General features: G+C 36.9%; 1 protein-coding gene across 2 annotated transcripts in view; it reads left to right on the plus strand.

Moving 5' to 3' along the window:
* Positions 1-23,393, plus strand: part of SP4 (Sp4 transcription factor) — a 91,725-nt gene that overhangs the window by 31,225 nt on the left and 37,107 nt on the right. For both annotated transcript variants that reach the window (XM_047695299.1, XM_047695298.1), the window contains exon 4: positions 16,832-17,060. In XM_047695299.1, the coding sequence (XP_047551255.1) occupies positions 16,832-17,060 (229 nt within the window). The remainder of the gene's footprint in view (positions 1-16,831; positions 17,061-23,393) is intronic.

A 23,393-nucleotide genomic window follows, 5' to 3' on the forward strand; every position in this document is an offset into this window, starting at 1 on the left:
TAAAGGAAGGATTTTTTTTTTTAAGATTTTATTTATTTATTTGACAGAGATCACAAAGGCAGACAGAGAGGGCGGGGTGTGGGATGAGGGGGTGAGCAGGCTCCCTGCCCAGCAGAGAGCCCAATGCAAGGCTTGATCCCAGGACTCTGGGATCATGACCTGAGCTGAAGGCAGAGGCTTTAGCCCACTGAGCCACCCAGGTGCCCCACATCAGATATTTTTTTTTAAAATATTTTATTTATTTATTTATTTGAGAGAGAGAGAGAGAGAGAGAGAGACAGTGAGAGAGAGCATGAGCGAGGAGAAGGTCAGAGGGAGAAACAGACTCCCCGTGGAGCCGGGAGCCCGATGCGGGACTCGATCCCATGACTCCAGGATCATGACCTGAGCTGAAGGCAGTCGCTCAACCAACTGAGCCACCCAGGCGCCCCTCAGATATTTTTATCATTAAAAAATCATTATCAGTGGTAGATTGTAGGAACAGTACTGCTACAAGTTAAATATAAGAAAATACATAAGGGTTCTGTGGAACATGGGCTTTAGGAAATGAGTGGGACACACTTAAATTTATTTAAAAACCGGTGTCATATTTTTAAAATTAGGCATTTAGGGAGGTCTGTTAACTTTCTCATGACACTAGGGTATTGGTAGTTGCTGTGGCATTAATTAGGGAGTCCCTACAATTGTTTTCCCAGAGTTCTTATATAGGTGCATTGAATCCTTATGACTCAAAACATATTTTGTATGTCTCTGCGTAATTTGAAAACTATTTATACTTGGTCATATAAACTTTTTAAAGTTGTCAGCCTGCTTTTAAACTACTTTATTATTATTGCATTATTGAAGAGTGTATGTATGTGTGTGTGTGCATACGCATGTAATTGTTGGTAGTTAAGATGATTAGGTACTTTTCCTCTTTTAGATTATGGCTTCCTAAAGTGTTCTGTGATAGAGTCAAAATAATCTATGACTTAGTTTTTGCTAAAACTAAAAATTTCAAATTTGAAATTTCAAGACTGGTTTTCAGGTTTAGATCCTAGAGAAATCGTTTTATAAAATCAAGATTGACAAGAGGCTGACTTATAAAGTAGAATACTGTTTTTTCTTCCTAATACAAGCTAAGAGATAAATCTCTCTAATTACCGGAATGCTCTTAATCTAGTCCTGGTGTCAAGGCACCTGAGAGACCAAGTAATAATCAGAATTAATTGGTGAGCATGGAATCAGAGCATTAGGGGGTAGATAGTCTTTTGGAGTAATAACCTGTCTCAGCAGGTTATGTGTGAAATAGTGGAAGCGCTTAACACAGTGCCTGATATGGTTATGATTTTCCTTGGAATTGAGGCGTATCCATCTTTCTACATCTAGTAACTAGGGTATTGTTTCCTTCCAGTTAGTGTTTTTCCTTAATATGATTGTTCACAATAAATAGTGATAAATTCTTCTTACTGGTTTTTCCCATATTCTAAACCAGACATTAAAAATGTCATTAGATTCCCTCAAGAAGAACATCTTAAAATTAAACTTTTTAGTAGGGGCGCCTAGGTGGCTCAGTGGGTTAAAGCCTCTGCCTTTGGCTTGGGTCATGATCTCAGGGTCTTGGGATTGAGCCCATCAGGCTCTCTGCTCAGCGGGAGCCCGCTTCCCCCTCCCTCTTTCTGCCTACTTGTGATCTCTGTCTGTCAAATAAATAAATAAAATCTTTTTTAAAAAGTAAAATAATAAAACATCATAGGGTAATAAAAAGTAACTGGGAGAAGGGACCCCCCCTAATTAAAACTTACCATTTATAACCCAGTTATAAGGATCCTTCTTGATCTGTTCCTCCAGTTCTGTCTTTAGCTCCTCACTTCTTTGAACTTTAACTCTGTGGGCATGTTGTCTCAGAGTTAGGCCTTTAAATATACTCTTCCTGTGGCCTTCCTACTTGCTTTTACTTTCCATCAGTTAGTGGTTTCTTATCTTCCATGAAGCCTTCATGTTTCTTCTTGACAGTGAATTGCTTTCTTCTGTACTACTTAATTAAGCATCTTATGCTTTTTGTTGTTGTTGTATGTATCATAATTACTTGCTTGTCTCCCTTACAGGTGAGAGTTTCAGGTCACACCTTATTTACCCAGCAGTGTTAAGCACACAGCAGGTACTCAGGAAATGTTTGTTGAATGAATCAATCTTACTTGTACCCTAAGTTCTCTTTCAAAGATCTAAGACTTATAAAAATCTGAATGGCTCTTATAGTTTTTGTACTTAATAAATTATGTAATTTCAAATGTATTGGAGTTAACGTTTCTCTTTGAGTGTTCATCTTATTGCAGGTATCACGCTAAGTGTGTTACATACATTATCTCAGTTAATTCCCACTACTCTGAGGTCCTCAAAAAAAGAAACTGTAGAAAGAATTAGAACTCAAAGACAGGCCTTCCTGGCTCCAAAGCTTTGTTAAATTTATATGCTTTGCTAAACTGTCTGTTGCGCCTACTCAGAAACTCGATATTGGTTTAAAAACTGTACATGTTCCAGGGTGCCTGGGTGGCTCAGTGGGTTAAAGCCTCTGCCTTCGGCTCAGGTCATGATCCCAGGGTCCTGGGATCGAGCCCCGCATTGAGCCCCGCATCGGGCTCTCTGCTCAGCAGGGAGCCTGCTTCCTCCTCTCTCTCTCTGCCTGCCTCTCTGCCTACTTCTAATCTCTGTCTGTCAAATAAAATAAATACAATCTTAAAAAAAAATTGTACATGTTCCATGTTGTGTAAATAGTCTCGGAATTCATTGGGTGATATGGTTCATCTTCATTTAAAGAATGCGGACAGCACTGAGTTACTTCTTAATGTTCTCAAGTTATAGTTCTTCTGTAGGAAACACTTGTTACAGCTTTTTGAATAAAGAAGTATTTTGTAACTAATGAGCATAATTTCCAAACTTAGGATATTATTTTTTGTATTGCCACTGTAATATGGAATCTATCCAAGTCATTTGTCAAAGCTGTCAAAGCCCATTCCCAAATTTATATTACTCTCTTTGTAAAGGCTTTAATTCAGTCATGTAGTTTCTGGGTTTTTTTTAGTGGACACTCATATAGTTTTTTATAGTTTTTATGGGTATCGTACAAATGTGCCATATTTTAATTTTTTGTAATTTCAATTTTGGTTATAGTTGTTTATAAAGATATGAATATATGAGAGCCACAAACGTTAGCTCTTTGGGAGCTTAGTTTAATTAGAGTTTTTTAATCTCAGCACTGTTGACATTTTAGGCCAGATATTCTTTGATTTGGGGGTTTGTCCTGCATATGGTAAAATGTTTAGCGGCATCCCTGGCCTCTACTCACTAAATACCAGTAATGATCCACCAAGTTGCAACAACCAAATATGTCTCCAGACATTCCCAAATATCCCCTGGAAGACAAAATTATCTCCCGTTGAAAACCATTATTTTGAAAAGATTTAGAACCAAAAAAATTACTTTTTTTTTTCTAGCTACCCCTGTTTAGAACAATTTTATTGAGGTATGATTCTTATAGAGGACAGCCAGTTAAAGATTACATTCACTGGTTTTTAGTATATTTACAGAGTTGTGCAGCCATCACTACAGTCTAATTTTAGGACATTTTCCTAGCCTCATAAAGAAACCCCAGTCATATTAGCAGTCACTTCCCATTTCTCCCGTCATATTAGCAGCTACTTCCCATTTCTCCCCCATTTCTCCCTCTACCCCTAGACATACCTGATTTTCTTTATATGTTTAGGAATATACACTCTCCTTGTCTTATAAAGCAAACCAGCTTCTTCTTCTTCTTCTTTTTTTTTTTTAAGATTTTATTTATTTATTTGACAGATAGAGACCAGAAGTGGGCAGAGAGGCAGGCAGGGAGAGAGAGGGGGAAGCAGGCTGCGTGAGAGCAGAGAGCCCAATGCGGGGCTTGATCCCAGGACTCTGAGATATGACCTGAGCCGAAGGCAGAGGCTTTAACCCACTGAGCCACCCAGGTGCCCCCTTATAGAGACTTTTGTTCTTTCCTGTGTATACCTTTAAAGACCCTTAGATTTATTTCGGCAGACACCAAATTTAATCTCTAGAGGAAATAAACCTAAATAGGCTGAGTTGAGAATCATTTTAGTATTCTTCAGAAAAGTAAGAAGTCTGGGGTGCCTGGGTGGCTCAGTGGGTTAAGCCTCTGCCTTTGGCTTGGGTCATGGTCTCAGGGTCCTGGGATCGAGCCCCACATCGGGCTCTCTGCTCAGCAGAGAGCCTGCTTCCCCCTCTCTCTCTGCCTCTCTGCTACTTGTGATCTCTGCCAAATAAATAAAAAATATTTAAAAAAAAAAAAAGTAAGAAGTCTCCCTGGCCCTCTGTGGCAAGTTTTATATTATAGAAATAAACAATTTTGTTTTTTTCTGATCAGTTCTAGTAGATAAACATGATTTCTAGTCTATATGTAAAAAACACAACTATGAAACACGTATACCTAAAGTAGCATCATGAACCTGTTGCTTCACTATTATTAAGTAGATTATTTTCAGAATAATTTAGAATTATTAGTTGAATAATTTAGAATTATTAGTTGAATTATTGGTAGTTGGCTTAATTTTTTAAAAAGATAGATCTTTTTGTTTTTCAAATTTGTGGGTCTATTTTACCTACAGAGAAATGTTACCTGATGCTCACTCTGAGAAAAAAATATGTAAAACTTTTTTTTTTCTCATAAGAAGTAAGGGCCAGTTGGATTATTTTGAGTCTGTTTCTTATCAGTAGTGTGGAAAAATTAATAACTGCCCTGTTTACCTCAAAGGGTTGGTAGGAAATGCTAAAAGAATCAAATCTGTAATAGTTGAAGGAAGTGGATAGTAAGATTGTACCTTCATTTTGTTATTTCTACTTGCTCCTCATGTTTCTGTTACTTTTAAATGTTATTATGGGGTCATAATTTCTTTAAATGTCATTTATAGCCTACTTCATAGGGGTTGAACAAGCCCTATTTCCTTTGGTTTTCATGTCTGTGGTTACAAATTATATAAAATATTTTCAACAAATAAGACAAAGTTTCCTTAATAAGTAGAGCTATTCAAAAGGAGAATCCAAGGGGCGCCTGGGTGGCTCAGTGGGTTAAGCCGCTGCCTTCGGCTCAGGTCATGATCCCGGGGTCCTGGGATGGAGTCCCGCATCGGGCTCTCTGCTCAGCAGGGAGCCTGCTTCCCTTCCTCTCTCTCTGCCTGCCTCTCTGCCTACTTGTGATCTCTCTCTGTCAAATAAATAAATAAAATCTTTAAAAAAAAAAAAAAAAAAGGAGAATCCAAGTAGACAAATGGCAAAGGACATGAACACTTAATTCAGAAAGAGTATTCAAATAGCAAGTAAACATTTCAACTCCATTAGGAATTTTTTAAAAATGCAGATAAAAGCAATAATGAAATGCCATATTGAATTACCAACTTTTTTTTTCTTTTAAGATAAATCTTTAATTATGTTACTAACACATGGAAACATTGTCTTTATTTTTTAAAAATGTACCTAGGGTAAGTAAAGCCAAAAAAGCTCCTGCTGATTTCATTCCATTCTTCAGATCCCCTTTTTGAAGTAAGCACTCTTAATCAGTTTGTTACATGTCCTTTCAGAACTTTTCCCATTTATTTATTACATGTGACTATCATTGTAGGATATCTGTAATGCTTGTAATGTAATCATCAGGAACTTTGATTGTTTAACTCAATCATATGTTTTAGAGATCTCTTAGGTTTGTATGTAAAGATTTTTCACATTCTTTTTAACTACTACACAACATTGCTGTAGTGTTAACTATTTTACAGTTCCTCAAGTATTCCCCAATTCATAACTATTTAGGTAGTTTCTGATTTTTTACTGTCCTAAATACTGATACAATGTATTCATATTTTCATAGTCTTTGGAAAAAGTAAAGCTAAGCAGAACAGGATTGCTGGAGAGGGAAGGCCATCCATAACTGTTATAAATAGAGCACTCTGGGTATAGGACACATGGAGAAGGTGATATTAGAATAAGGACTTGAAAGAAGTAAGAAGGTTGAACATACATGTGCTGAGGCAAAACCGTTCTAGGCCGAAAGAACAGAGTTCAAGGGCCATAAATTGGGATTATGCCTAGTGTGTTCAAGGAACGGTAAGGAGGAGCCAGAGCATGAGATTGAAGAGGTGATGGGTGGCCAGTTTATGTATAGGACTTTGTAGGTGATTATAAGCCCTTCAGTATTTGCTCTGAATACAGTAGGATGCGCTGTAGGATTTTAGGTAGAGAAGCAACACTATCTTTCTGGGAACTATGTTAAGAATGAATTTATGGAGTAGGACAGTGGTGGCAGTTAACAATTACAGTAGTCAAGCAGAAGAAAATCTTTGATTAACTTTAGCTTAGAATAGGGTGCAATTAGTGGAGTTGGGTGGAGAAGTGGTTGGATCCTGGATTTGTTTTGAAGGAGCACTCAGCAGGGTAGAGAATAAAGTATGAGAGAAAGACAGGAATCAAGAATAAGGATTATTGGGCGCCTGGGTGGCTCAGTGGGTTAAGCCGCTGCCTTCGGCTCAGGTCATGATCTCGGGGTCCTGGGATCGAGTCCCGCATCGGGCTCTCTGCTCAGCGAGAAGCCTGCTTCCCCCTCTCTCTCTGCCTGCCTCTCTGTCTACTTGTGATCTCTCTCTGTCAAATAAATAAATAAAATCTTAAAAAAAATAAAAATAAAAAAAATAAAAAAAGTAAAAAATAAGGATTATTTGGGGCACCTGGGTGGCTCAGTGGTTAAAGCCTCTGCCTTCAGCTCAGATCATGATTCCAGTGTCCTGGGATCGAGCCCTGCATGGGGCTCTCTGCTCGGCGGGGAGCCTGCTTCCTCCACTGTCTCTGCCTTCCTCTCTGCCTACTTGTGATCTCTGTCAAATAAATAAATAAAATCTTAAAAAAAAAAGAATAAGGATTATTCAACAGGTTTTGATCTAAGCAAAGGTGAAGATACATAGGTAAAGTTGTATCTTTGTCTTAAAAATTACAAAATTTTAATAATGATCAAGTTTATCAATATTTTCCTTTGTTTTGGAATCTTGCTTAAGAAAACCCTGTAGTTTGGGGCACCTGGATGGCTCAGTTGGCTAAGTGACTGACATTGGCTCAGGTCATGATCCCAGAGTCCTGGAATTGAGTCCCGCATCAGGCTCCCTGCTGGACAGGGAGTCTGCTTCTCCCTCTAACCTTCCCCTTTCTCATGTGCGTGTGCGTGCTCTCTCTCTCTCTCTCATCCTTTCTCTCTCTTATTCTCAGATAAATAAAATCTTAAAAAAAGAAAGAAAGAAAGAAAGTAAACCCTGTAGTTCTTCTGTATTTTTTTCTAATATTTTTTGTTTGTAGTTTTATTTTGCTTCTACTTTCAGTTGTTTTTTCTAAATACCTGTTTGCAGTTTACTTTTGTGAATGGTGTCAGATTGAGATCTGAACTTTCTCACCCCACTCCCATCCTCACAGCACACCAGATAGCCAGTAGTCCCAAGCCAAAATAAATCATTTTCTTCTTTTTCCTCTGATTTAAGATGTCATTTTTATCATAAATTGAAATCTCATATGGACATGAATCTATTTTAGAACCTGTATTCTAGTTGCTAATTCTCTTTCTAAGCCATTATTACATTGTTTTTAATTACTATAGCTTTGTAATACGTTTTTATTCTACTATTTTACTTTTGAGAATTTTCTTGCCTGATCTTTCACATGTTGAATCAGCTAGTAGTGTTTCTTGGAAAATTTATTATCTTAATTTATTATTGTGTTCGTATGAGTTGATTTTAGAAAAATGAACACATTTTTAAAATTTTTTTTTATTGAGAATTTTTTTTTTTTTTTTAAGATTTTGTCTATTTATTTGTTAGAGAGAGAGAGCACGAGCGAGCACAGGCAGAGAGGCAGGCAGAGGCAGAGGGAGAAGCAGGCTCCCCGCTGAGCAAGGAGCCCAATGCGGGACTCGATCCCAGAACACTGGGATCATGACCTGAGCCGAAGGCAGCTGCCCAACCAACTGAGCCAGCCAGGCGTCCCAAATTAACACATTTATAAAAGGAATCTTCCCTGTAAGAACATACATGTTTTTTATGTTTTCTTCCCCAAGACTTGCACATTTCTTTTTTTAAATTTATTTAAATTCAGTTAATTAACATAGGGTATATTATTAGTTTCAGAGACAGAGTTCAGTGATTCATCAGTCACATATAACACCCAGTGCTCATTACATCCCATGCCCTCCTGTAATATCCATCACCCAGTTACCTCATCCCACTAAACCCTCCCCTCCAGCAACCCTCATTTTGTTTCCTATGGCTAAGAGTCTCTTATGGTTCGCCTCCGTTATTTTCATCTTATTTTATTTTTCCTTCCTTTTCCTTGTGTTCATCTGTTTTGTTTCTTAAATTCCACATATGAGTGAAGTCATATGGTATTTGTCTTTCTCTTACTTACTTCACTTTAGCATAATACCCTCTAGTTCCATCCTGTTCATTGCAAATGACAAGATTCATTCATTTTAATGACTGAGTAGTATTCCGTTACACACACACACACACACACACACACACACACACACACACACACTCTTTATCCATTCATCTGTCGATGAACATCTGGACTCTCTATAAATAGTTCGGCTGTTATGGACATTGCTGCTATAAACATTGGGGTGCAGGTGCCCCTTTGGATTGCTACATTTTTATCTTTGGGGTAAATACCCAGTAGAACAGTTGCTGGGTAGTACAATTGTTGGGTCATAGGGTAGCTCTATTTTTAGCTTTTTGAGGAACCTCCATTCTGTTTTCGAGAGTGGCTGCATCAGCTTGCATTCCCACCAACAGTGTAAGAATGTTCCCCTTTCTCTGCATGAGACTTGCACATTTCTAATTAGATTGATTCTTGGGTATTCATGGTTATTGTTGCTATTACAAATGGAATTTTTTCTTTTTTTTTTAATTGAAAATTGCTGTTATAGAGGAAAGCTGTTGATTTTTTATGTTTATCTTGTATTTGGCAGTCTTGCTGAAATGTCTTATGTGTTCTAATAATTTGTCAATTTTCTAGAGTTCCCTTCCTCATTTATTTATTTTATCTTATTGCATTGACTTGCACCTTCATGATATATAGAATATTAAAGGCAGGAATAGGAATCACTTCTGTTAAAAACTATAGTGAGATATCAATTTTTTGTCTATTAAAGGTTTTTTTTTTGTTTTCATCTTACTGAATTTCTCTTGTGCATGAGATGCAAAAGTACTCTTATATACTTCTAGTGGGAAGTCAAATGAATGCAGCTCTTTTTATATGCTCCTGTGTTTTTTTTAATGGGTATGTAAAGTCTTCTAAGAGTGTTTCCATATCCTTTGACCTAGTAATCTCACTTCCAGGGCTCCATCTCTTGGAAGTAATAAGAACGAATATTTTTGTTCAAGTTGTTTATTATTTATATAGCTCTGGGTTACTTGTGTGTTTCAAAATAACCTTAATGTTTAATACCAGGGTAATGGTTTTGTAAGTTCTGGTATATGTGTATGATGGACTATTATACAATCATTATACTATTTCAAAAGGATTTGTAATAACATGGAAGCATTTACACTATTAAATAAGTAAAAAAGAACAGAATACGACAGATTGTTTACGTAGTAGTGTTGCATCATTATCAAAATGCAGAATAGATTAGAAGCAGATACACCAAAATGGTGATAGTAATAATCTCTGGGTAATAAATATATGCATGATTTTATTTTCTCTTTAATATTTTTCTCTAGTAAGTATGCATTGTTAAAATCAGAAGAAAAAACTTTAAGTGTATGTATCTGTAATACTAAACTGTATTTACCCTCTTCGAAATATGTGGAAAGGAAGAAATCTTGGCCCATTTCATTAAATGTCAAGATTGGTTATAATTATTTTTTAAAGTATATTCTGTTATACAGCAGGTTTTGCTGAATGTCCTAACACCTGTCACAGGCTAAAGCATGAATGTGAGAGAAAAGAAACACAGTAGTTTCAGTGGCAGGTTCTGACTTACACTTTGGGATGTACACTTAAATGATCTAAGTTCCGTATCGATGAAGCAGGAGATAATTATGGTATATGTCCACCTAACTCTTTTTCTTACTGTCTTGCCACCCATGTTAATGGGTCTTTTGCAAGCTAGGTATCATCTAGTAGCTTTGTGACCTGCTGCTGGCCTACTTTAGTAAGAAAGCTTGCTATGTTTATATGGATTTTAGTCCAGTGTGCCACGAAGTTTGCTAGCCATAGGACATAAAACCACACAGAGGCCCTCTGTCCTGAGCAGCTTTGGTTAGAAATATCTTGTGATTAATATTGTGATGGCATGAGAGGGTATCTAATAAGAGAAACCAGGAATACTCAGATTCTAATTCAATCCCCAAGGTCTCTTAGGGAGCTAAATATACTGAAACTCAAGTTAGAGTAGTACATTTATGGCTTAGGTGTAGGCCCCCTGTCTCAAAATTCAGAGAACTAGGTTACAGTTTATGGAACATGCTGTTTTTCTTCACTAGTTAGATCTACATTCCTTTCTTCCTTTAAGCTTAAATTCAAGTATCTTAGTACTGTTTTGAGGCAAAAGACCACTCCTGCTGTTGCTCAAGGAAAATGTGCAAGAAACAGAGTTTCTCCTAAATAACCATTCTAGATGTTCCTGAGTATCTAGTGACCTAATATCATGTCACCTACTAAACAACTGGTGCCCGTTACCCTTGGCCCAGTTTTTGTACTTGGGGAAAAAAAGCAGAACAAATAAGGAAAGGAATAGGAAAGATGGCCTGGTTGTTCCAAGCAGCCTTGGAATTTTTTGTTTGTTTGTTTGTTTTTACCTCTGATATCATGTAAGGAAAAGAAAAGAAGGGTCACTCTACGTTCCATCATGATGCGTAGTTACAGTACCAAGAAATCTTGAGTTATGTGTAAGATTATGTGGTAACAGAAACTTTACAGATTAGAGTTTCAAAAGGGCATTAATTTTTTCCTTCAGACATTTTAATAACTATTGTAGTTTGTTTCTGTAATTACTTGTCTTTCCCATTTTCACCAGCACTATCATTGGCACAGCTTCTTATATTTTTAAAATCTTTATTATTATTATTAATTTTTCCTTGACAAATTGAACACAAAGTCATTGCAGCAAACCAACTGCTTTTCCTATCTAACAGCTTTTTTGTGTGCTTATTTTTTTTATAGTCCTAATTTTACAGATTGAATTATAAGTAAAATAGTGGTCTTAATTGATACAGATTTCATTGTCTAATTTATAAGTCATCCCGTACCCAACTTACCCTATAAAAAAGGTGACATTTGAGGGGAAATTTCTGTACTCATAATTTCAACTCAATACAGTGGCAACATCCACTAGCACATGGACCAGTCATTTGTTCTTAAGTTTTAACATTCTCAGGCAATCCATTTTTAGGAATGGAAAAAACAGGAGGTGTATTTTGCTCCTCAGAAACAAGAGTATATGATCTCTTGGGAAGACAAAACAAATAAACATTTACAGTATATGTTCACCATGTAGTTTGCCCATTGATATAATGAAATTTATGCACAGGATGTTATAGAAAAAGAAAGAAGAGGTTTCTGACCTAGATTCAGAAGGACACCTGTCAGGAAAACTTCCCAAAGGGAATGACACATTAAATGAGTTCTGTAAGATGAATTGAGCTTTTGTCAGACCAACAGAGATGGAAATTCGGCATGGGAAAATATGTTGGATACTGGCTGCATAAGTCAAAGGCCCAGAGACAATTAAGCTTGGAACATTAGAGGAAGTAGGAGTTCAGTGTAGCTGGTGTTGAGAGTGGGGACGGTGGAGGATTCCTGAGATGAAGCTATAAAAGTGAGCAAAAGCTAGATTATGAAGAGCTTTTTTACATCCTGTGCCAAGAAATGTTGACTTTACTGTGAATGTATTGAAGAATCATTGGGGAACTAGATTTGCATCTGCATTATGAAATTGGAAAGGACAGAACTGGCATAATGGTGATAAGAACCTGTTCTAATGTATTGGCAATAAGGATGGAGAAAATGGACAAATCTGAGGTACCTTGAAGAGGTATACTCAACAAGGACTGCTTTTATTGTAAGTAATACATGCAGGGGAAAGAATAGCTTTTGGAGTTACTAGACCTGGATTCAAATCCCAGCTCTGTCGCTTACCTGTTTTGTGACCTTGGGTGTTTTATGTACCTCTCAGTACTTTAGTTTTCCTTTTTATTTTCTTTTTTAAATTTTGTTTATTTGAGAGAGAAAGTACAAGTAGGGGAAGAGGGAAAGGGCGAAGCAGGCTCCCCCACTAAGCAGGGAGCCTGTTGGGCTTGATCCCAGGACTTCGGGATCATGACCTGAGCCGAAGGCAGACACCCAACCAACTAAGCCACCCAGGTGCCCTCAGAACTTTAGTTTTCTTAACTTAAAATAGGGACAGCAGTACTCAATCTACAGGGATGTGAGGAGCAGGTAAAATAGCAGATGTCAGACATCCAGTAACTAATTATAAAATGATAGCTCCTGTTGTGGGGGTAGAAGGAGATGGAGGAGAGTTAAGAATGGCTTCAAGTTTTCAGTTTGGGCAGTGAGAAGGAACTAGTTTACAAGAGTAGGATAATTGGTCTGATTCCTAGACACATTGCATGTGAGAAATCTGTTGGACATATTCCCTGCCAGATGACAGTAAGAGTATGACACTTGAGAGAGATTTAAGCAGAAGATACAGATTTGAGAGCCATCAGCTCACACATAGTAGTAAAATTTATGAAAGTACATGAGATAACCCAAGGAGAGAGTGAGAATGAGAAGAAAATTCAGAAAACTGGAAAAATGGCCTAGGAAAGACATCAGTGTGGGGATGGTTAGAGAAATAGGAGGAACACCAGTGGTGAGTAGTTACCAGTGAAGGACAAGGAAAGCATTTCAAGGAGAGTGTAGCATAAACAGCTTCACATGCTCCAGAGAGCTGAAACAAGATCAAAGAGTATCTTTGGGTTTACAAATTATAAATTGTTAATTCTGATTGTCATGATTTTAGTAGAGTGCTTGGTTGGCCATACAGTTTTTTGTTTTTTTTTTTAAAGATTTTATTTATTTATTTGACAGAGAGAAATCACAAGTAGGCAGAGAGGCAGGCAGAGAGAGAGGAGGAAGCAGGCTCCCCGCCGAGCAGAAAGCCTGATGTGGGGCTCGAACCCAGGACCTGGGATCATGACCCGAGCTGAAAGCAGCGGCTTAACCCACTGAGCCACCCAGGCGCCCCTGGCCATACAGTTTTAAGTAGTTTGAGGAGAGAATGGGAAATGAGGAGTAAAGGCAACAAGTGTGGATAAATCTTTTTAAATATATGACACAGGTGCCTGGCAAGCTCAGTCAGTGGAGCATGTGACTCTTGATCTGCAGGTTGTGAGTTTGAGTTCCATGTTAGGTATAGAGATTACTTTAAAATCTTTTAAAAAATTAAAAATGTGATAAAAGCTTAGATTTAAATGCTTATAATGGCTAACAGAGAGAAAGGGGTTTCTCGGAATGTAAGGAGTTAATAACTCATTCAGTCAAATTTTAAGGAGAACAGAATGGTTGATTGTGTCAAATGCAGCAGTGAGAAAATACACATTGGATTTGACCGTTAAGGAGGAAGTCTGCGAACCAGGAGTTAGGTCTTTGTGGTGGAGTCCTTTGAATGCCAGACTTTGTCTGATGGGGAATGACTGAAAGTTAGTGAGCATGGAAGTGATATGATCAGAACGGCATTTTAAGATTTTTCTGGAAACAGTTTGAAGGATGAGATAGGAGATGTGAGTCCCATGTAGGCTAGTAGAGGCATAAAGTAATACCAACCTGGACCAGGGTGATGGTTCTGGGGACAGAAAGATAAGACGAATGTAAGAGCTATTATTATGCTTTTATGTGCCTTTTAACTTGGCTATCATATGGATATAATTAATAGGTAAAGGAGAACTTTAGTTAAAAGTTGATGTTTTAATGTTTCAAGTGTAGGTAATAAGGAGAGTGGTAGTTAACATTTAGCAAAACAGAATTATTAGTAGGAGCAAGTTTTGAAGATGAATTAATTTTTAAACATTCCTTTAGTAAGCTTATGTATTGAGTGGGTACTGTGTGTTGAGTAGTGTTCCATATGCTGGAGACAGCAGTGAACATGATAGGCAAGATCTGTGCTCTCATGGAACTTAACATTCAGAAGTGAGGTGAAGACAAAAAAGTTTAAACAAGGACAAGATAATCTAATCCAAGTAAGATGAAACTTGGTGATGATACAGAAATGGTAGTCCATTTTAGATGATGTGATCAGGAACTTAGAATATTACTAAGGAGTCAGTGGTGCAGAGATTTGGGTGCCAAGGCATTCCCACCCAGACTGGAGAGGATGTGCAGAGGCCCCAAGAAGGGAATGAGCTTGATTTGTTTGAGGGCTAGAAAAAAAGGCCAGTTTGTCAGGAGCAGAGTGAACAGGGGAGAGACTGATAATATGTGATGAGGTTTGAGGGTGTGTAGCATTAAACTTGAGTAACCTAGAAGCTTTGGTAAAGAATTTGATGATTTAGGGTCACCTAGGTGGCTCAGTCGGTTAAGTGTCTACCTTTGGCTCAGGTCATGATCTCGGGGTTCTGGGATTGAGCCCCACGTTGGGCTTCCTGCTCAGCCGAGGGCCTGCTTCTCCCTTTCTCTGCCGCTCTGTCTACTTGTGCTGTATCTCTCTGTCAAATAAATAAAGTCTTAAAAATAATAAAATAAAATGAAAGAGTTTGGTGATTTATACTTGACTGGTAGCAGTGGAAATGAAAGAAAACTAACACTGAGCTATGTTGAACTGTCTAGGACAGCTAGGTGAAGAAGTCAAGAGAGTTGTCAGGCTTAAATATATAAATTCAAATATGATTGGCTTAGTACTATTCATTTCAATAACTTGCCACGTTGTTTAGGCGTTGAACAAATAAATGCTCATAATATGAAGGGTTGAGAAATCTATCACAGAAATGGTCTAAGGAATGGGATCTAAGGGATCTAAAGATCTAAGGAAGGATCTAAGAATGACCAGGCAGTGATCGGGGATTCCTAGCACTTCTTTGACGTAGTAAAGGACATTTTAAATACCACTGCAGCCTGAAAGGAATGACCTAGTGTTGTATGAACAACAGCAGGAAAAATTAAGTATTCAGAAGATACATAGAGGTATAAAAATTAAACTTTACACGTGTGTATTGTTTTAAAGTTTACAAAGTCTTTACCCTTTAGGAAATCAACTTGATCTTCATAAAGAACTCTCTGAAGTAGATAGGAGACAGAAATTTTAGAGAGGTCAGCATTATTAAGAGGTGAGGAGGCTTGAGGATATTCAAGTGCATGATCTTTGAATGGCACATGAATTTATGACATCTGACTTTACTTGCGTTGCTTTACCTATCACAGTATGTTAATTCAAAAATGATCAGAAATTTAAATTTAGTAGAAAAACAAAAATGTATCCTTACTAAAACAGTACAAAAGACATATATTTTTTATTTGTATTATAGTTATTGGTGCTATTCCAAAGGTTTCAGAGTGTTTCGAATACACAGGAGAATGAGACTGACTTTGGCTGAGACAATCAGAGGTTTAATTTTGTTTAGAAAGTGTGTACTCTTTCCTCATGCACTAATTTTTCTTTTCCTGGGTGCTCTGTGTGTTTCAAGTATTACATATGCAGCTTTGAAATAAGCCCTTTTATTTTACACTCAATTCTCACGTGTTTATTTCTGCTACCATATTTTATTCTTGTGTTGCCACCCAATTCAGTGGAAACTCAGCAGTAATGGTTAACAAATGAACAGTTATGTGCCAGGCACTGTGGTAAGGGGTTTGTAAAAATTAACTTGTTCAATTCTTACATCAGCTCTCAGAGGTGGGAGCATTAGTTTACAAATTGGTGTTTTCTGCTATTCCAAACCTAATACAGAGAAAGAACCATGATGAAAGAAAGGATCATTATAAGGCATACTCACTTGCGCTTCAGGGTCAGTTTAAACCATAAAGTAGATGGGGCTTTTTTGGTTATATTATATATTATTTATCATAGTTTGTTTTAAGTGAAAAAGCCAAGTTGGTATATGTACTAACCTGAGAAGAAAAGTTAAGTCCTAAGATACATGAGTGAATAAAGTAGTAATACCCAAAGTGTCTGTTTTATGATTATAGCGATAGTATGTAATAATCATGGATGGTTTTACATTTTAAAAAACTACTTAACTCACTGTGCATAATAAAAAAGATTCCTCAATAAAGATATGTTTGCTTATTTTTAAATTATGGAGGAATGAGAAATATCTATAAAACTTAATCATTTGTTTAGTTACTTCTCATTCCTATATTTTCTTGGAGTGAATGGGTATGTTGCTTACTGTGGAAATGGCTACAGCATCTTTCATCTGAGGATCTCAGAGTGCTTTTCAAATAATAACTCATGAATTCCCAGAGCACTTTGGTGAGGTAGGTAGGTAGGTGGCAAATATTATTATCTTCATTTTACAGATGGAGAAATTAAAGCCACCAGGGGGTTAAATGATTTATGTATAGTCCCACCAGCCTGATACAGAGGCAGCCTGAGCTACTTAAATGAGAATATTATAATTTAGGAGGATTTGCGTAGTAAAAATCAACCCCTTTGCTGTTGTATTTTACACAGATTAACTATTAAAACAAATATGTTAGCTTTAAAATGTCCACATGGAATTTTTTTTAATCCTTTCTTTAGAAATAGAAAACATTATAATACTCTTTCCCCCTCCCCCCCAATTTTTAGGTCAGCAGCAAGGACAAGATGGAGTAAAGGTCCAACAAGCCACCATAGCTCCTGTAACTGTAGCAGTTGGAGGAATTGCTAACGCAACGATAGGTGCTGTTAGTCCTGACCAACTCACACAAGTGCATTTGCAGCAAGGCCAGCAAGCTTCTGATCAAGAGGTGCAGCCTGGCAAGAGGCTTCGAAGAGTTGCCTGTTCCTGTCCTAATTGTAGGGAAGGAGAAGGAAGGTAAATGCTCTATTACCAACTTTATCTCTCTGGAAGGCATAAAATAGTTAAAACCAAGCCATTGGCTGGGTACTTTGATCACTAGGATATCACTAATTTTGTACCACGAAGTTGAGATACAGTGTTGTTATGACAGGGATTAAATTGAGCTAGTCTAGGAGTGGAGTTTTAGTCATCTTCTGCCATGCACCTTGTACTTTTTAAAATGGTCTTCTTGTTTCATTTATTATGTAAAAATTTTAATTTTATTGATAGAAAATTCACATACCATACAATTCCCTCAGTCTACATTTCATTAGTTTTTAGTATGTTCACATGGCTGTGCATCCATCCTCACAATTTAAAACATTTTCATTACCTCAGAAAGAAACCCCTGTATTCCTAAGACCTCACCCCCTCATCCTCCAATCCTCCCAGCTCTAGGCAACCATTGAACAAATTTCTGTCATTATACATTTGCCATTTTGGACATGCATATAAATGGAATCATATAGTATGTGATTTTTTCGTGACTGGTTTCATTTACATAGCATAATATTTTTTAAGGTTTATCCATATTATAGCATGTATTAGATACTGGTACTTCATTCTTTTAAATGAACAAATAACAACCCATTGTATGGATACACAGTATTTTACTTATCTATTAGTTGATAGACACTTGGAATTTTTCCACCTTTTGGCTGCTGTGCTGCTGTAAACACTACAAATTTTGGTGTGGACATAGGCTTTCATTTCTCTTGGGCGTATACCTACGAATGGAATTAATGATCCATATAGTAACTCTAAGTCTAACCATTTGAGGAACTGCCAGGTGGTTTCCCAAAGTAGGTATACTGTTTTTACATTCCCACCAGCAGTGTATGAGAGTTCCAGTTGTTGCCAACACTTGTTTTAATTTGGCTTTTTGATTACAGCTTTCCTAGAGTGTATGAAATGGTATCTCAGTATGGTTTTAGTTTGCATTTTTTTGATGACGTCCTTTAGTCAAGTATGTTTTCATGTGCTTTGCTTATTGGCCATTTGCATATCTTTGGAGAAATGTCTCTTAAGATCTTTTGCCCATTTTAAGAAAAAAAAAGCGAGACGCCTGCATGGTTCAGTTGGTTGAGTGTCCAACTCTTGTTTCAGCTCGGATCATGATTTCAGGGTCCTGGGATTGAGCCCAGTGTGGAGCTCCACGCTCAGTGGGGAGTCTGCCTGAGGATTTCTCTCCCACTCCCCCTCCCCCTGCTTGGGTGCTATCTCTTTCTCACTAAAATGAATGAATGAATCTTTATTAGATTTTTAAAATTAAATTGTAATAGCTCTTTATATATTTTAGATACAAGTCCCTTATCAGTTATATGATTTGCTGATAGTTTCTCCCATTCTGAGAGTTGTCTTTTTACTTTCTTGATATCACTATCAAAGAGACAGTTGTCATTCCCTGTGAATTTTAGAATCAGCTTGTTAGTTTCTACCTAAGGCAGATGGAATTCTGATGGGGGGTGGTATGGAATTTTTAGATCAACTTGAGGAATATTGCCAACTCAGCAGTATTGTCCTCTGATACTTTCCATGGTATGTGTTTTTCTGTTTATTTAGATCTCTGATTTCCTTTGACACTGTTTTGTAGTTTTCAGAGTGTAAGTTCTGTACTTATTTTGTTAAATTCATTCCTAAGTATTTTATTCTTTTTGAGGCTATTGTAAATGGAACTTTTTTCTTTATTGTTCATTGCAAGTGTATAGAAATACAGTTAATTTTTGTTTACTGATTTGTATCTTATGACCTTACTGAACTTAGTTTTTTAGTGGACTCATTAGGGATTTTCTGTATGTAAGATCATGTCGTCTGCAAATAGAGATAGTTTTACCTAATCCTCTCCACTTTGGATGATATTTATTTCTTTTTCTTACCTAATTGTTCTGTCCAGACCTATAGTATAATGTTGAAAAGAAGTGGCAAAAATGGACATCTTTGTTTTGTTCCTAATCTCAGGGGGAAAGGGTCCAGTCTTTCACCATTAAGTATGATGTTAACTCTGAGCTTTTCATATATGCCTTTAATTAAGAAAGTTCCCTTCTATTCTTACTTCATTGTGTTTTTGTCATGAAAGGTTGTTGGATTTTGCCAGATGCTTTTCTGCATCAGTTGAGATGATTGTGTAGTTTCTGTGTTTTATTCTGTCAGTATGGTGTGTTATATTGGTTGTCAGATGTTAAAGTACTTTGGCATTTGTGAAATAAATCCAACTTAGTCGTGGTACATAATTTATATATTGCTATTTTCAGTGTGCTAGTATTTTCTTAAGGATTTTTGTGTTCATGTGTTCATGAGAGATAATCGGTTTGTTGTTTTCTTAAAATGTCTTTGTTTGCTTTTGGTAAGGGTAATACGGGCTTCATAGAATGAGTTGGGAAGTGTTCCCTCCATTTTTTTTTTTTTTTTTAATTTTGGGAAGAACTGGTAGTAATTCTTTAAATATTTTGCAGAATTCACCAGTGAAACTGTCTAGGTCCTGGGCTTTTCTTATGGGTATTTATTTGACTACTAATTCAGTCTCTTCACTCTTAAGGGTTTTTTCCTGATTGATTGATTTTTCTTGAGTCAGTCTTGGTACTTGGTGTCTTTTTGGGAATTTAATCTATCTCATCTAAGTTATTTAAGTAATTGCTATATGGTTATTGGTTATTCTTGGTATTCTTTTATAACTTTTTATTTCTATAAGGTTGATGATGAGTCTTCTTTGATTTTAGATTCTGATTGTGTCTTCTCTTTTTTTCTTGGCCAGTCTACCTGAAGGGTTGTTAAGTTTTGACCTTTTCAAAAAGTCACATCGGCTTTTGGTTTCATTGATTTTTCTCTGTTGTTTCTGCATTCTCGGTTTCATTAGTTCCTGCTCTATTCTTTATTATTTCCTTCCTTCCGTTTGCTTTATTTTAGATTTAATTTGCTTTTTTCCATTTCTTAAGATGGAAGGTTAGTGATTTAAGATCTTTTTTAATGTAGGCATTTACAGCTAAAACTTTCTCTCTAGGTATTGCTTTACATGTATCCCTTGAATTTTGGTATGATGTGTCTTCATTCATCTCAAAGTATTTCCTGCTTTCACTGTGGATTTCTTTTTTGACCATTGGTTATTTAGGAGTGTATTGTTTAATTTCTAGATATCTGGGAATTTTCCAGTTTCCCCCAATAGTTGATTTCTAGTCTCATGGCAAAGTGGTCATACTTTGCGTTATTTCTGTCTTTTATTGAGGTTTCATAGCCTAGTGTATGATTTATCTTGGGAGAACATTTTATGTGCACTTGAAAAGAATGTGTATTTTGTTGCTGTTTGGTGGAGTGCTTTGTGCATGTCTGTTAGGTCAAATTTATCAAGTCTTCTGTTTCCTTACTGCTTTTCTGCCTAATTGATTTACTTTAATCTACCTGTATCTTTCTGTCTTTAAATGTGAACTGTGTCACCTGTAGACAGCATGTAGTTGGATCTTGGTTTTTTGTTGTTGTTGTTGTTGTTGTTTTGTTTTAAGATTGATTTATTAGAGAGCGAGCGAGCAAGAGTGAGGGAAGGGGTAGAGGGAGAGACTCTTCAAGCAGACTCCTGGCTGAGTGTGAAGCTGCATGTAGGCTAAATCCAATGGCCCATGAGACCATGACCTGAGCCAAAACCAAGAATCCGATGGGCTCTTAAATGACTGAGCCACTCAGATGCCCCTGTTGGTTTTTTGGTTTTTTTGTTAATCCAATCTGACCAAATGTGTTTTTTGATTGGATTGTATAATCCATTAGATGTTGTTGATATGGTTGAATTTATGTCTTTCATTTTGCTTTTTGTTTTTTGTGTCTCATGTCTTTTTCTCTCTTCCTCCTTTACTGCTCTCTTTTGCATTAAGTGAATATAATATAGCACTTTAATTTGTAAAATAGTATTTTAATTTTGTTAATAATTTTTTCACTGTATTATTTTAGTTATTTCCACAGTAGTTGCTCTTGACCTCACCATATATGTCTTGTCATAATCAATTTAAGGTTAATAGTAATTTACTTCCAGTGAATTATAGAAGTTATTTCTTTATAGGTCTATTCCCTTTTGCTTCTTCTTGCGATGTTATTTTTATATGTTATGTACTATTATGTATATTGTTACAGTATACATTATGTCTATAAGTGTTACCAATTCAATAATACATTGTTATAAATTGTTACTTTATATAATGTTATGTCTTTAAAAGAAGTTGAGAGGCCAGAGGGTTATCAGGATCACCAAGAATAATTTGGAGGTTGCTAAGGACTTTTTTTCAAGTGTTTTCACATCTGACCAAGAACTCTGACATTTGGGTTGGGGGGCAAGAAGTTGAGAGAAGATGAGCAAATATATATAACTTTTGCTATGTTAATTTTATCACTAAAATTTTATCACTTTTTATTTTTTCCTGATACTTGAGTTCCTTTCTGGCATCATTTTCTTAGCCCACTGCATCTTTGCTCCCACCTCCCTGCCTTGTGCTGTTACTGGAAAAATATTTAATATATACATTTCTATAATGTTATGGGTTTGACAATACATTTTACACATATTATTTTATAAAATTTACTTTTTAAATCTGCTAAAACAAATAATGCGCCTATGCTGTCCTCTGTAATTACATAATTACCACTGCTGGTGCTCTTTTGTTTCTTTGTGTACATTTGAATTACTCTCTGGGTTCAGTTGCTACAACCTGAAGAACTTCAGTTTCTTGCAAAGCAGGTCTGCTCAATATCTTTATTTCTGCTTCATTTTTTAAAGGTAGTTTTTGCTGGATAGAGTCTTCTTGTTTCAGTTTTTTTTTTTTTTTTTTCCTCTTGAGTACTTTGCACATGTTTTCACCCTGCTTTTTGACCTCCATTGTTCTGCTGAGAAGTCAGTTCTTTCTTTTACTGCGGTTCCCTTGTAAGTGAGGAGTTATTTTTCCCTTGCTGCTTTCAAGATTTTAGCTTTGGGTTTCAGGATTTTTAGCATATAAAGTATCTATTTGTGGATCTGTGCAGTTACACTACTTGGAGTTTGTTGAGCTTCCTGCATGTGTACATCCATGTTTTCAGTAAGTTTATTAAGTTTTCAGCCATTATTTCTTTGAATATTTTTTTTTGCTGCATTCTCTCTCCCCCGCTCTCCCCGCTCCCTCCTCTCTTCTCTGCTTCCCTCACTCATTACTTTGGTGTCCCACATTTCTTAGGTACCCTGTTCATTTTCCTTTGTTCTTTTTCTTGTCTGTTTTTGGATTGCATAATCTCTATTGATCTATGTTGATTTTTGTTATTTTTTCTTCTGAGTCCCTCTAGTAAATTTTTTATTTCACTTGTACTTCTCATCACCACAGTTTCCCATTTTTTTAATCATTTGTAACTATTCATTGATATTCCCCATTTGATGTGACATTGTTATTTTTTTTTTTTTTAAGATTTTATCCATTTATTTGCCAGAGAGATCACAAGTAGGCAGAGAGGCAGGCAGAGAGAGAGGGGGAAGCAGGCTCCCTGCTAAACAGAGAGCCCGATGTGGGGCTCGATCCCAGGACCCTGAGATCATGACCTGAGCTGAAGGCAGAGGCCCTAACCCACTGAGCCACCCAGGTGCCCCTCATGTGACATTGTTATTATTCTTTGCTTCTTTAATCATGGTGTCCTTTAGTTCATTATAGCAACTTAGTACTGCCTCCCCTGCCTTTCCCCATCTCTGGCTTATTATTATTGTTCGCTTGCTTATTTAGTGACTGGCTGGGTTATTCTGGTGAAGACCCCCCCCCCCCCCCCCCCAATGAAGCGTGTTGCTCCTCAGTGGATGCAGAATCAGGTTTGCTTAGTGACCCTTGATGACAGTGGTTTGGGCAAGAATCTTTGACAGTCCTTTCCCTGACCACACCCAGCTATTAAACTCCGCTAATTGTCAACTGATTGCTCTATTGTTTTCAACAGTGCCCTGTAACATAGATTACTCTACAGACTGATCTGTTCAGATTCTTTTTTTTAATTTATTAACATAATTACATATAATATATTATTTGTTCTGGAGTACAGGTCTGTGAATCATCAGTCTCACACAATTCACAGCACTCACCATAGCACATACCCTTCCCAGTGTCCGTAACACAGTTACCCCCTCACTCCTTCCCTCCCCATCCCCCAGGAACCCTCAGTTTGTTTCCTGAGATTAAGAGTCTCTTATGGTTTCACTCCCATGGTTAAGTCTCTTATGGTTTGTCTCCCTCCCTAGTCCCATCTTGTTTCATTTGTTCCCCCCTACCCCCCATGACCTCCTGCCCTGCCTCTCAAATTCCTCATATCAGAGAGATCATAGTAATT

This window comes from Lutra lutra, chromosome 11 (genome assembly GCF_902655055.1).
Source record: "Lutra lutra chromosome 11, mLutLut1.2, whole genome shotgun sequence".
NCBI lineage: Eukaryota > Metazoa > Chordata > Mammalia > Carnivora > Mustelidae > Lutra > Lutra lutra.